This window comes from Hetaerina americana, unplaced genomic scaffold (genome assembly GCF_022747635.1).
Source record: "Hetaerina americana unplaced genomic scaffold, ioHetAmer1.1.p SCAF_10, whole genome shotgun sequence".
NCBI classification, from domain to species: Eukaryota; Metazoa; Arthropoda; class Insecta; order Odonata; family Calopterygidae; genus Hetaerina; species Hetaerina americana.
Genome location: NW_027286070.1, coordinates 71540391 through 71555607, shown reverse-complemented (window position 1 = coordinate 71555607; position 15217 = coordinate 71540391). Strand labels below are relative to the sequence as shown.

The following is a 15217-nucleotide window of genomic DNA, read 5'->3' as shown; positions in this document are numbered from 1 at the left end:
CGCTAGTTTTTAGTGTTACGTCAATGTTGAGATCTCCACAAATTATAATATTGGCTTTCAGAGTCAAGAATAGGGATAACACTAGCTACAGTTTCCTGCAGAAATGTTCAAATGCACCAATATGGAAGCGATACACAGATATATACACAGAATATTATAATTAAAAAAAAACAAAAACACAGTAATCAACCCAAAGTCGGTTTGATAGGTGATGGTTCACCCAGTACAAAGCCCTATACGGCGTGTGAAATTCACACATCGTGGAAGGGGGGCCAGCTCCTTCCCCTGTGCCGGTTATGGTTTCCCAGGAAGATCTGGTACCCGAAAAATCACGCAGCTTGGGTGAGCTGCAAGTGCCCAGAGTGCCTTGACCGGGAATCGAACCCGGGTTCGAACCCTAGTAGACCAACGCTCTACCCCCTCGACTACCGCGGCCTACAAAATACAAATATATCTACCTTTCATTCAAATGTGTTAAGAGGAAATATTTCCCCGCAACAAATAAATAAAAATAATAAATATGTCGTTTGAAGCGTGGGATATCCGACCGTGAACTCTTGTTTTTTGGAATTTTCATTTCCCTCATTGGCGTTGCGATCTACTTGTCCTGGGCTGGCATTAGGTTGGGCTAAATTCACGTAGTTCAATTGATATACGCGCTGCGCCAACCACGGAAATAGTATTTGGCCCACTGATAAGTTCTTTAAAAATGGAAAATGTCATCCGATGCCGAAATCCGATTAATTAACTTTTATGTTGTCAACACAAGCTTGGGCCACAATGAAGGAGAGGTCTGTCTGGTAAACATTTGTTTATGTATTAGCTGAATGAACGTCTCGGGTAGTAATTGTGTGGAATTTTCGATTTAGGATGAAGAAAAGAAGATATTGTTTTACTATCCTTCAGAAGTAGACCTGGATACCCAAATGAAAAATGTTGGTCTAAGTGAGGCAATCATTAAATTTTCAGAGTGAGTGTCTAATCTTTTGTGCATGGACTTCTGTATGCTATGATCAAATAGTATTTGCAGCCTAGTATGTTTAAATTAATTTGTCAATTTTTCAGGACATTTAATCCTGGTCAACCATGTGAAGCCCTTCATACTCAGAAAACTAGACAGCTGTACCTTAATCCAGAAAAGGGATATTGGATTGTAATGGTAACACATTCTTTAAATAATACGATGACAATTTATGTTTGGCGAGTAGTGACAGGCGAATTTCGTCAGCAATGGTTGAAGTTAAAACGGAAGTTTTCTATGGATGCGAACTTGTGTTTTAGCCTTAAAATATCGCACGTCATATCTTTCAACATTACAGCCCTCAGCAAATCCCACAACAGACATTTCTTTTAGCTGTTAGCCTTCTTTTGGAAATGGATTGTTTTTATGCTTCATGTATTCCATTTACTATTTTAACATATGGTGAGAAAGTGGTTGACGTGCTTAGTAGGTATGGGTCGTGTATCTAATCTTTCTCAAATTCGAACCCAGGACAGTCTTGGAAAACGCGCTGTTGAAATGTTGTTTATTTGTTTTGGATTGTTTCACTACCTGTCGAAGCCGAGCATCGACAGGTAATTCGGCAAATTCTCTCTAAATAAGCTGTACGGAGCACTAAAAATTCTCGTGTTGCCATGAACACAAATCATTTATGTCAGAGACCTCACGTCAAGAATTTGCGTTAAAAGTCCCCTTATTGATAATGTTTAAATGTTGAACGGACGACTTGAAGTTTTATTTTGCATCTAATTTAAGAATAAATTTACAAAAAATCTTCCTGAAGTGCGCCTATATTTGTTCAATTCTCTCTATACCTCGCTCCCTCATGGTTGTATGAAAGATATATAATGATAATAATACTTAATTCATTTTGAAAAATGGTACAACCATATTAAATGTCATCAATATAAATATTATTTAACATATAAACATAAGTTCTTATATGCGATGAAGATTTTCACAAAAGAATTCATCCAATGAGTAAAGTGGGTGAGCTAGTAACCAGGTATAAATCCCTATTATTGAAACTCTGGATACCGTCTGATTTCAACTGAGTATCCAGATACAGTGTACAGCCATATGTCCATGCTATGAAATGTGTTATAAGTTGATAACAATCTACCATAAGTAGTATTTAGATTTGCTTAATCTCTTGTGAAGTAGATCTGGTTGTGAGATCTTAATTGGTAAGTTTCTAGATTAACTTTCACATGAATCAGAGCCTTAAAGATATATAAACCAAATACAGTCATGATTCCATACCTAATAAAAAAAGGTTTGCAGGAAACATGTGATGGTATATGATGGTATATTGGCAAGAGAGTGAATAGCTTGGAGCGCATTTAATAGATTGCACTTAACAGTCGATATAGTATCAAATGGAGTGACAAAATTCCATTTAAAATTTAAATTATTTGGAGGAAGATTTTGCAGCATATTGCCATTATTGGTGGCATCAACCTTTTGAGAGAACAAATTGTCTTAGCTATATACCTCATTTTATATTGTCATTTCCCATTTTCACCCCCAATATGTGGCAGAATGAATGAATCACCACATGCGTAGTTTTTTCTTTCAGTTGTGAAATATTTTCTCTCAATTTAATTTCCTTTTGTAGTACTATGTAATGTTGTGTTTGAGTTTAAACACAAATGAATCAAACTTGTGATGTCCTATATTGCAATCATAAAAATTTCATCATGCTGATATGCTCATTCTATGTTAATGTTTTAAAACTTATCAACTTCAAATTCAAGCGTTTATTCTTGGAAAATATTTGTCAATACAGCAAAACCCATTTATAATTTTACCAATTAATTTGTTCTCTTGCCTAAGATGTTTTTTTTAGCCCAAATAAAATTGTCATTATGGGAATGTCATAATCTACCATTTAAAATGCACTTTTAAACGTTTTTTGGTGCACATGTTTTTCTCTCCCAGGAAGCACCTTGTTCTAGAACATAATCTTCATGCATCAAGTAGCAGAAAACAGTCCCTGTATCAAAAGTAGCTGGCATTATTCAGCTCCCTTTCTTTCTCCATCAAATCTCATGGTGGACTTTTTATTCTGGTGGTCTCTTTGCCTATCTTCAAGCAATATTTTGTGGTGGTGTATAAAAATGTACAAACAGAAGTTGTTAAGAAAGATGTGCTCATCTTTAAAAAAAGTATAAATATTGGGCCAGTCAGAAGGAAAAGGCAGCAGAAAATGCCATTACATTAAAAGATCAAGATGAATTCTGATGGCAAATGATGGATTTATAGGTGTAAGACCATCCTGATTTTACACAAAGGATAATCTGTCTGAAATCTTTTATTAATAACACACTTGGGTGCTGGAGTACCAGTATCCTTCCATGGGTTTATACCGTTTAGCACTTATTTATATCCATCCTGAAATTTTTAGATTACAAAGAAGCATGAATGGAAATACGCAAGAGTTAATAGAATTCAATTTTTGTTACATGTTTTTGACGCTGCAATCAGGCATAGAATAAACGGACTTTAATAAGACTTCAAACTGAACTTTTTTTAAGTTTTACATTCAATTTGATCATTGATTCTTTAGTAATAACAGAATATATGGATTCAAAAATTCCAACAATGAATGCTCAAAAGTCTATCTAAAGCAAAAGTCGAAAGTGAACTGTGTTTTATTTTCACTCTCTTTTGTTTGTCACCCACTAGCACTGCACTTGAATTGTCCAATTACAATTGAGCATTTTTTCATTGGCTAGTGGTCCATTTGGGTGGATTGCTTCATGTGCAAACTCAATATGGGGAAGAAATCAAACCTTTTTCTTCCTGTTGGGAGATCTCTGGTCCTCTAAAAGGTTCTGAACTGAAAGAGGCTTGAATTTCTCCAACTGGACCCCAAGAAAATGAAATTGGTGAAGCAAATTGTAAAAATCTCATATTGCAGTAGTAATTGAGTCAACTACGAGAGTCTGATCTTAAGATAAAGCAGGCAACGAAATGAAAGTTCTTGATATAATGCATGGCATTGTGTCAGCTTGTACTTGAAGTCATTGCCAATTTTTTCTGCAAAATAGGCTGTGCAAATCAAAGCAACAAAATTCTAGACAGGAAAGAACTTAGGCAGAGTTTGAGAGCCATAAAACATGAGAGTTTCCATAAAAAAGGATTTTGGACAGTGAAATCGAAAGAATAGAAGGTATCACACAAAACAAAGAGCCCTTATCTATTTCATTTATGTGGTGAATTTCTGTGAGAAAAATGCCTCATTTCTTGTATTGGGCTAATACTCTAACCTGCCTGGATAGTCAAGTAAGGGATGGAATAAACTGAGGCAGAATCCAATAACAGCATAACTTAAGGATAGACAGTAAAATCTAAAACATTGGTACTATCACACAACACAAGAAACCGACACAAATTCCAAAAAATGAGGTATTGTCCTTCTGCTTCCTTGTGGCTAATACTTTGTTTTCAAATAAAATATGTGTACATTTTTTTGTTTTTATATTTTGTGACAGTAATGTGACTTGTGAACATCAAATACTGCATTTGGAGTTCCTCTGATCATGTTCTAAGGATCTTCAAAGTACAGAAAAGAGCTGTCAGAATTCTTGTAAAAACATTTCCTCTCCCTGTCAGTCTTTATTTGACACTGCAATGCATATGCATTGTGTGTACAATAGCACTAAGCTGAGGAAACAGTAGTTCACTCCCATAATAAAAATTATACTATCCAAAATTAATTAACACAAAGGAAAAATGACTGGCACCTCTTCCCCTAGAACCTGGTGAAGACCTCCAATGGACGAAACGAGACTGGTATAGGACTTCCTACTTTTTTTGAAAGATGTTAGCGGTCAATCATATCCCTGAAATGTGACATTCCTACTAGTAATGTATATGGCATTGTTACTCTTATCATCTTAATCATACTAAATTGCATTAACCATTGTATATTTTGTTTATCTGCTCATATTTTAATTTTTTTTTTAATTGTCGAATTCTTCATGTAAATTTTTAAATAGGATGAATAGTAAAATCATTATGGATGATAAATGTGAATAAATCTGGGGTCAAATCTTGAATCTTAAATGAATACCTTTTGGTGAAGTGTGGATGTCAATGATGCTGCATTAAACGCCTTTCCTCGGTGAGCATAAAACCAGGGTATGTGGCATCAAATCCATCGACAATAAAGTTATTCTTCGATTAATAGCACGCTGGAAAAGTGCAGAATGATAATTATTATGTACTCTTCCTTAGAATAGTGATACACATATATCTTAAAACTTTGAAATAGTTTTGGTACCCAGTGTCTCTTACAATTAAGCAATTGCCTGGTTCAGTACTTAATTTACTCACAATGTCTGGTTTTTTATTTTCTTTTATTATACCCAGTCTTTACAAAGTCAATTGTGTTTTATTCTTTGAAGTTAGACTTATTAACCAAAAGTAAATGCATAGCTAATTTTTACTTATTTTCGTAATGAAAGTGTATTAAGGAAATAACTAGCATTTTAATTCTGTTTTGCAGTTTAAGACTTGAGGTGTTGTCATGTCTAAATGGTATCTCCCTTATGGTGTGGCTACCGGTCAATTCTTCTCCAGAGCATCAAATAAGGTTTTATCCTCAATATTTAAATAGCTGTAGCAGATGTTCACCTCGTTGCACATTGCATTGTAGTGTTTAATGGCCCGTCTATCCAAAACCTACCATAACTATTAGAATACTAATTATAATTATTGTCGTTTTAATGAGTGTCATTGTTTGTCTCCTGCAGACTGTCAGCCTCCCCTGCGTAACACGCACCCCAGTGAACAATCAACAGAGCAATGACAAAGTACCAACTTTGGTGCGGGGAGAAGAGGAAGTGCAGGACCGGGTGTATTTGGGCATCCTTCGTCATGCCTACAGGACATTCAGGCTCTTCTCGGGGTCATTTGTGTCACTGGTTGAAAAGGGTCAGGTCAAATTCCTGAGTAAAGCTGCGGGAGATGTGGACGATCACTACTATCTGCTGAGAAATCGCTTGGAGCACTTTTTCTCTTCGGTAAGTTCTGTGAACTTTTTAAATTCGGTCTCCTTCACGTGAAATGGGTGTTGGGAAAATCCTGCTCCTTGTGAACTCTCATATTCTGACCCTGGGATTTCATTGCCTATCAAATATCCCATGACCCCTTTATTTCCTTCTCTTTCCTGTTCCCCTCATGCATTTGCCCCAATAGTCATTGCTATGGGCAGACTTTCACGTCAACCACTGTGTTTAGGGGACACCCGTACTGTTTCAGCTTTCGTGAACTAGCCGCTATTATAGTGATTATAATTTAGATTATGCTCTCCCTCTTTCTCAAGTCGTGAAATTTTAATTATGCAACCCATCATTTAATTGAAGTAATTTATGCTTAGGAGTTCCCTCTTTTCACTCTGAATTACATTGCTCTTATGGTGCCATCCTTTCATTTATTGTTTATTTTCTAAAAAAAATGCCATGAGCAATTATTTTAAAAGCATTTCAGTGCTCAAAGAGATGGAAGAATGAAAAATATTATATTCGACAAAAATGTCCATTATTATAACAGGAATATGTGTTCAGATATTTTCTTTTTAAAGCACAATGACTTAACCACCTGGTGACATGGTGTAAAAAAGACATGTGACATGTGTGTTTGAGTGTACATTAAAGTAGCGTATGGGTTCAGAGCATTATTATATTCAGTTATGCATTTGCAATGCACTTTGCTTTTCTAAACCAATCGCTATGGAAGATATTTTATCAATATGTGGGCATGAAGGAGGATTAAATCATTATGAAAAGAATGCAATTGCAGTGTTTTATCAAGCATTTCAATTGCCCCTTCATTGCTCTGCAGAATTCCAATGGTTATCGTTGATTTCTTAAGTTGGTGTGTACTTGAACTTAAATAGTTACTTATAATTCTCGAACACTAGAATAAAATTCATTGCTCTGCTGATAGAGTCAGAAGTGAAGAAAGGACATTTACAATTTATGAATCATGAATAATCATAGCCCTTGGAGTTTCTTAATTTTTTTCCCAGACAACTATTCATATGAATTGATGGCGTAAGAGTCATTAATTTACATTAATTTGGTACATGGAATTATCATAAGGTCTTAATGTCCCACTGAGATGATAAATGCTTTTTTATCACATTTTATACCCAGGCCCTTAATTTTTGTTGAACTATTTTGTAATGGTTAATTACAATTGGTTTTCAAGGTGTACTACCTTGATCAAAAAGTTCCCGAAATAACCACCGTGTGGCGCTCCCATCGTTCCGATTTGAGTTCTGTTTTTTTGTTAAATTGGTACATCTGTTGTTGATATTCCCTTTAAATCTTAGTGTCATAACTTGACATTTGCAAAAGTTACGTAGCCAAGAGTACATCTATCTCTGTGTGTGTTGGCGATTTTTTACAATTTCAGAAATGGATTTAAATTTGCAACAACAAACTTGTATTAAATTTTGCGTAAAAAACGGATTTAGTGGCGCACGGACATTGGAAATGTTGGAAAAGTGTTTCGGCAACGATTCTCTAAAAAAAACGGTCGTTTACCAGTGGCATGAGCAGTTCAGAAGTGGTCGTGAGTCAATCGAAGATGATGAACGCAGTGGCAGACCATCGACATCGAAAGTCGGTGAAAAAATTGATAAAGTAAAAGAAATGTTGGTCAATAACCGCAAATTAACCATCAGAGAAATAGCGGAGGACTTGAACATTGCCTATGGATCCGCCCAAGACATTGTGGTTAATGATTTGGGTTTCCGTCGTGTAGCAGCAAAGTTGGTGCCAAAAGACCTCAATTTCATGCAAAAAAGAGACCGTGTTGACGTCGCAAAAGACATGATTTGCGAGGCTGAATCCGATCCCACATTCATCAAAAGGATCATTACTGGAGACGAGACGTGGGTTTATGAGTACGACACGCAATCCAGACATCAGGCAAGTGAATGGCGTTCACCAAATGAGCCGAGACCAAAAAAACCACGTCGTTTTCAGTCAAAAAAGAAGGCAATGCTCATGGATTACAACGGTGTAGTGCATCATGAATTTTTGCCAGAAGGCCAGACAGTAAACAAAGAGTATTATTTGGGCGTTATGAGACGTTTGCGTGAAGCAATTCGCCGAAAGAGACCAGAAATGTGGGCAGAAAACTCGTGGATTTTGCACCATGATAACGCACCGTCGCACAGTGCTATCATTATTCGTAATTTTTTGACGAAAAATGCAACAAATACCATCCAACAGCCACCGAATTCACCTGATTTGGCTCCCTGTGACTTCTTTCTGTTCAATTGAGTTAAAAAACCATTACGGGGAACGCGTTTTAGCAGCCGAGAGGAAGTAATGGAAAAATCGCAGGAAGCACTGATGGACATACCGAAAACCGAATATAAAAAATGTTTCGAGGATTGGATCAAGCGCTGGCATAAGTGTGTTGCAGTCGATGGGGATTACTTTGAAGGGGACAATATAGATTTAGATGAATAAACTTGTATTTTTAATTTTCTGAATAAATTCCGGGAAATTTTTGATCAAGGTAGTATGTTAATGAAATATTCAAAATGACAAGCATCTGTCTGGGCGGCAATTTAAACCATTCAAAATGTTTTATCTGTGGCCGAAGCATTTTTTAAACCAACCAAAATGCCACAACTTAACAACTTACTTTTTTTAAACACAATTTCATTTTAATATTCATTTGTGTCTCTTTAAATAGGTTGAAATGAAATGAAAAACAATTGAGATTATGTATAATTAGTTGAAAAGTCTGTTAGAAGTCGACACAAATGGGGATAACTTGGTAGGAAGGTGAATATGTGTATTTCAGATGTGAGCACCAGAGAAAAATAGTATTTTAATCTACTGTTGGAAAGCTCTCTCCAACAGTAGATTGAAACTGCATTTCACATGATATTAGGAGTTCATAAAAACACGTTTGTGAGAGATCTAGCTTCAGTCAGCGAAGGAGTTACAATCACTGCCTAGCGCATTTGAAAATCAGTGTGATAGAAATGAGATGAGAATCATTTTAAACAAAACAAATATTATAAGGTTTTTTGAGAAACAGGAAGGCTAAGTTAAACATTAAATATGAGGGGAATAACTAGAGCAGATGGGACAGTTAATGAATTTTGGAAGTGTTTTGGACCAAATAAGTATGGGTGTAAAAAGTATGAATTCATGAAAGGCAGGAAAAATACCATCATGAAGAACATTTTTATTGGCTATGGGATGTTGAAGACTGTGACTTGTAGTGGGGAAGATATGAGGCGTGGGAGGAGAAGGATAGGCATATTGGGCTCAGAATGAAAGAAGGAAGGAAATATGTGGAATTGAAGAAGGGTTTATTATGCATTCAATTGTTCCCACCTCAACTTAATTGAAATTCATGTTAACTAAATGAAGAATACAAAGTATCTTTCCACTATCCTTTATTCACATACAACTAGTTTCAACGCTCAAGTGTCATCATCAGGTACAAATTAATCAAGTCGCGGTCCTTTTATATACCATTCATGAGGGAGAGGAGGGGTGGGTGAGAGAGGGGGGAGAAGGAGGGGAAAGAAAGTAGGGTTGCGATCAGCGTTGATAGAGAGGGGGGAGAGGGGTGTTAAGCATCAGGAAAGGTGATTGGTTGGTTCACAGTGGGGTGGGGGGTTTGTCGGGTCTTTCTGTGAAGGAAAGGGGTATTCAAACAATAAATCATTAACCAAATGACCTGTTTTTAAATTCTTCCTGATTTCGAGCTCACTTGTCCATCCTCATTCCTCTTTCAATCTGATGTAAGCTTTTTACGATAAGAATAACTGAAAATCATTCTTGAATACCAGAAAAGACAAAATATGTACACAAAATAAAAGTGGCGTTTATAAGTTAACTTGTGGGGACTGTGGTGCTATATATAGGTCAAACGGGAAGATCATTAAAAACATGGGCGGAGGAACACCAACGCTGTTTCAGGAACTGTGATCTCAAGCAATCACACTTTGCCATGCATCTATGGGAAGAAAACCATGGGAGTGATTTCAACCCGGAACTCTTATACCAGATGGAAAGAGGAATGAGGATGGACAAGTGAGCTCGAAATCAGGAAGAATTTAAAAACAGGTCATTTGGTTAATGATTTATTGTTTGAATACCCCTTTCCTTCACAGAAAGACCCGACAAACCCCCCACCCCACTGTGAACCAACCAATCACCTTTCCTGAAGCTTGACACCCCTCTCCCCCCACCCCATCAATGCCCATCGCAACCCCACTTTCTTTCCCCCCCCTCCTCCCCCCTCTCTCACCCACCCCTCCTCTCCCTCATGAATGGTACATAAACGGACCGTGACTTGATTAATTTGTACTTGATGATGACACTTGAGCATTGAAACTAGTTGTACGTGAATAAAGGACAGTGGAAAGATACATTGTATTCTTCATTTAATTAAGGGTTTATTATATTGTGGGGTTTCAAGTTTTGAATTGAGTCAGGCAAGGCTACGGAGTATAGGTGTGTTCAGTCTGTATCCCACCAAAACCTACCGGAAATACCTAAATAATAATTGCTATTTCCTCAAGCATAAGAATTTGTCACATATTAAAAATAAATCAATGAGCTCTCAAATCCTCCAGTACAGGTATGTTTAATGGTGAAATCAGCCTAATTGTAAAGGAATACTGTCAACAAAAGACTGCATTTGCAAATTACATTGCACCCCTGTCCTATCCAGGACAGGGGTGCAATGTTCTTTGTGGTCGGCACTGGTGTTAGAAAGAGCTCCACTGCAATTCCCTCTTGACTGTGGTCATCGAAGGGTTGGGGAAGTAGAGCATGTGGACAATGAAGATGATCTGCTTAGGGTAACAAAAGCAAGTGAAAACATCGTCATTTTCATGCATGCTTCAAAATAATTTATGGCCATTCTTTCAAGCTGAAATGAAGCCCGTCTCCACCTGGGTCATGGAGAAAGGAGTTGTGGGTGGATGAGTTGAAATGCTTAGGCATACAGATTGGTTCAAGATCACTTTGATTTCATTCCAGCGCCAAAGATACTTGCTGCAATCCATCCAGTTTGAAATTATATCCACTCCCTGTGATTTCAAGAGAGTCAGAAAACAAAAAAATAGCTAATTATGCAAGGAAGAGAGATAAAAATGGCCAAAATGAATGGGGGGTATCTTTAGGAAAAAAGAAGGGATTAAATGGTTAAATATTAACGTATGCTACAAGACAACTCAATTTGGTGATCAGATGGATTTTAGAATCCATGAAAGCCATGAAGCTGTAATCATGGTTCAACTGAATGTATTTCTAGTTCTGTTCAGCTGTTAGAGTCAACTCAAATGTGTTTTTCGCCTTGATAATTTATAATGCACATTTTATTATTTCTGTGTTAGAAAGTTGTAAATTTTTATTTTCGGTGACATTTTTAGAGTGGTGAGGAATTTAAAAAGTAAACCTTTGTTGTATCGATGTTTTTTCATTGTGCAAATGTTTATCCTAATTTATTTTCTCTTTTTTGGGGGATTTTGCTTGTTTTAATTCAGATATTGGTTCTCAATTAGAATTTACTCTGTCATTTATAAAAGCCAATGTTTTATTATGCTCAGCTTGTATTACAAATAGCTGGAAAAACAGCGTGGAAAAATGACAAATTTTATTATGGAAATCAAGGAATGTCCTTGCATTTTCTGCTTTGATTTTTATGGCCACCACATTTCTTAAGCGAGGTAAATATTTTCAAACGGGCATGTGATAATGCAGACCGACTCTTAGGCTTATGATAAAGCTATGTTGATTGGATTCCTCTTTTTTTCAGTACCTGAGCCAATCTCTTCACCTGAACCATGCTGACTTACTTGAAGTATTCCAAGGAGTCTCATTCCTGCCATTGGACAGGCGGTCTTTCCTGAGGGTGCGGTGTTTCCTTTCGCGGGCAGAAGAGGAAGTCGATTGGGTGTTACAGAAATATGAAAAGCAGTCCCCCAGCTCAACAACTCCACTTGCTTCCCTTTTTCTGTACAACGACCAGCTCTTATGGTGAGCCAATGGCAGTTATCTGCTGTAGGCAATTAGCTGCAATTTTTTTGTGGCAGAAAGGGAGGATATTTTGTCATAATTATGTTGTTGTGTGTACCCTGAAAGCAATGTAATTTACATATATGTTCGTATTCATTTGATGTCAAGGGCTTGGTGCCAGAAGGGTTTACCAATGCACAATATTAGTTTTTTAAGATTGCTCTTTGAAACTTTCTCTTTGTTATATCCTTCCCTAATAGTTTAAAATGCACTTGAAAATGCTATCCTTCTATCGCTAACTTTTATGTTGTAATAATGATTTTTCTATTAAATAATCTCGTATTATTGGTTAGCTTTATTCTTTAATATGAATTTATGAGTTATCAATCCTTGGATTGGGTTGTAGTGGCTTTCCAATATATCCTGTTCCAATCTGCCAATGGCATTGCATCATAGTTACAGGCAATGACATCGCACTGCTTCACATTCACATTTATTCATGGCCTCCCTCTTTAATTCTAATCCTCTTTTTACCTCAAATTATGGTCTTTAGTTAGCTTTCTTGCCTCAGGTTATAGCCAATCAATTGCCCTGTTCTTGTAAGTGTCCTCCATAAGTTTCCCTCTTCAACCACCTTTTGAAGCACTGTGTCTTTTATTTTTAGAGACTCTATCCATTTTATTTTTGGTATCCTTCAATACTGCCTCATTTCCATCACTTCCAATCTCCTTTTCTCTGCTACCACTTTCATCCATTGAAAAGGAGACTTTAAGTTTTCCTGAATATGTCCCTTTGAGTACTATTTGCTGCTAGTAGTCATTTCTTCTGAGAAAAAGCACCCTTCATCATTCTTCCCGACTTGCTTCTTCCATCGCTAGTGATCCTGCTGCCTAAATAGTAAAACTCTTTCACTTGTTCCAGCATGTACTTCTGTAGTCTTACTTAGAGATTATCTTCCTTTCTTTGACTAGAGACCATTACTTTATTTTTAGCCTTGTTTATCTGGCAATTGCACTTTTTTGTCTCCTTTTTCAAAGATGACTAGGGTCCTGGTTGGGCCTTCTTTCTTCTCTGCCAGTTTAGCTATGTCATCCGCAAAATACAGTATAGACGTCCTTTGTCAATGAATTAGTCCACCATCTCTTATTCTTCTTCATTTATCTGGAAAACTAACTGCTCATAACATACATATTAAATATCAGTGGCAATAGTGAGAAACTCTGCCATGCTCCTTCCTTTATTATAGCTTCTTTCCAGCTTTCATCACATCTAATCACTGCAGCCTGCTTTCTATATATGGCATTTATCTATGTTCTGCAGTAGTAGTTCATTCCGATTTCGTTTAGGATTTGTTGCCTCGTATTCCAGTTGACATTGCTAGAGACTTTGTCCAGGTCAAGGATTGTGATATGAGTGAGTTGATCTTTCTGCATCCTCTCCTCTATATTGAGTCTGAGGGAGGGAATATCTTTTCTTGCCCCTTAACTTCTTCTAAATCCAATTTGGTTCTCACTTCCACTGCCCTCATTCCGATGCTCATCCACTTGCCTTGCCATTCCTTAGATTATTCTTGTCAGAATCTGATATGCATAGGTTATCGATCAGACTGATTTTTTTTGATTTCTCACTTTTTTTTGCTTGTTTTCTTTTTTGGGAAAGATGCAATTGAATTGTCCGTTAAGTCTATTGGTCCTCTCATAAACTCCTCCCATAAACATATCGCATTAGTTTGAATTGCTGTGCTGGACCCTTTATTTCCTAATTTTTTTATGAAGAAGAAAAAAAGTTCTGGGGCTATATTTTCAATACCCGATGCCTTATCTCCCCTAAGTCCTTTACTGTGAGATCTCTTCAAAAAGTTCCCAAACTTTATTTATTACAAAAAAATACTTCTCTAACCATTTATTGGTCTGGGTCACCTTCAAAGAAGTCTCCTCCCTTATGCATGCACATATCCAAGTGGTGTTTCAACTTTTTGAAACAGTCCTGGAATGCTTCTTCCACAATGCTCATAAGCTCCTCGGATGAATTTCTCTCTCTCTGGAATGGTAGCTTCCCTTTTTCCTTTGAGCAGGGTTTTCAGTTCAGGGAACAGTAAAAAGTCCCATGGGGTCAGGTCTGGTGAGACGGGTGGGTGTGGAAGCAGAGCAGTCTTGTTTTTGGCTAAAAACCCCTGAGTTCTGAGGGACAAATGAGCTGGCAAATTGTCAAGGTGAAAAAACAACTCGTCCCTCCTCCTAATTTGGGGCTTTTTCGCCTGGTTCTCTCTCTTAGCGGTATCATAACCCACAGGTAGTTCTCCGTGTTGACCGTCTAGCCATTAAATAGATATTTGTGATGCACAACCCCATTTGCATTGAAAAAAAACAGTAAACATCACCTTCACATTCGAGGGAACTGGTGAAGTTTTTTTGGGGTGGGGGATGTTTCACCAATCCATTGTGAAGATTGCTCTTTCATTTTAATGTCATATACATAAACCCATGACTCAGATTTTCTTGTCAGGTGTTAACAAAAATTTCAGGGACTCCTATGCCATGACAGTAGCTTTTGCTGGAGTCATCCACATATGCACATACTATCATAGTTCCACTGGAGGCCTTCTTAAAAGTTATAGGCTCTAGTAAACATTCATAGCCTCCAAATGGCTAAGATGTTACGTACAAGTGTAGAGTACAATTGAAGAGCCGCTATTATCGAAAGTATTCGTGCTGGGCGTTGTAGTTCGAAATGGTTGGATTCTTCTTGTGGTACCCCAGATCAACTGTTTACGATATTGTGGCAGAGTATAATGCTTCGGAGAAGTCTGGGCAAGGTTTGGCTAACCCAGAGAGGAAACCTCATTCGAGGAAACGCATGCTTGGCCGGATTTAAGTGCTGCACCCTGTATAACATTGTTATTCTATCTACTTAATTCCTTTAACTAGAAAGCTGCCTAGAGGCATTTTTTTCGCCAATACTTCAAAATTTTGTAAAAATGTGACTCAGGATTGTCATTAAATACATTTCTGGCGCATGGCCACTGCCTTATCAGGGCAATGCCTATGCATAATATGGTGCAACAGTTTCCCACGACCTTTGCATCACATGCTGTTTTGGACTTAACCCTTCTTCAAGGCTCGTGAAATTTCTCAATGGTAAACAAAAAGGTTTAATTTTCAGATCGGCCCAAAATAGCTGTGGCATCAGATGGCCTTTCATTGCC

The 15217-nt window shown here is 37.2% G+C and overlaps 1 protein-coding gene across 1 annotated transcript in view; it reads left to right on the top strand.

Annotated features, from left to right (window-relative positions):
• Nucleotides 1-646: 646 nt before the first annotated feature.
• Nucleotides 647-15217, top strand: part of Ccz1 (vacuolar fusion protein CCZ1) — a 39264-nt gene continuing 24693 nt past the window's right edge. Inside the window, exons 1-5 of the mRNA XM_071598847.1 lie at nt 647-791; nt 870-970; nt 1066-1159; nt 5761-6030; nt 11813-12033. Coding sequence (XP_071454948.1) covers nt 717-791; nt 870-970; nt 1066-1159; nt 5761-6030; nt 11813-12033 — 761 coding nt within the window. The 5' untranslated portion in view covers nt 647-716. The remainder of the gene's footprint in view (nt 792-869; nt 971-1065; nt 1160-5760; nt 6031-11812; nt 12034-15217) is intronic.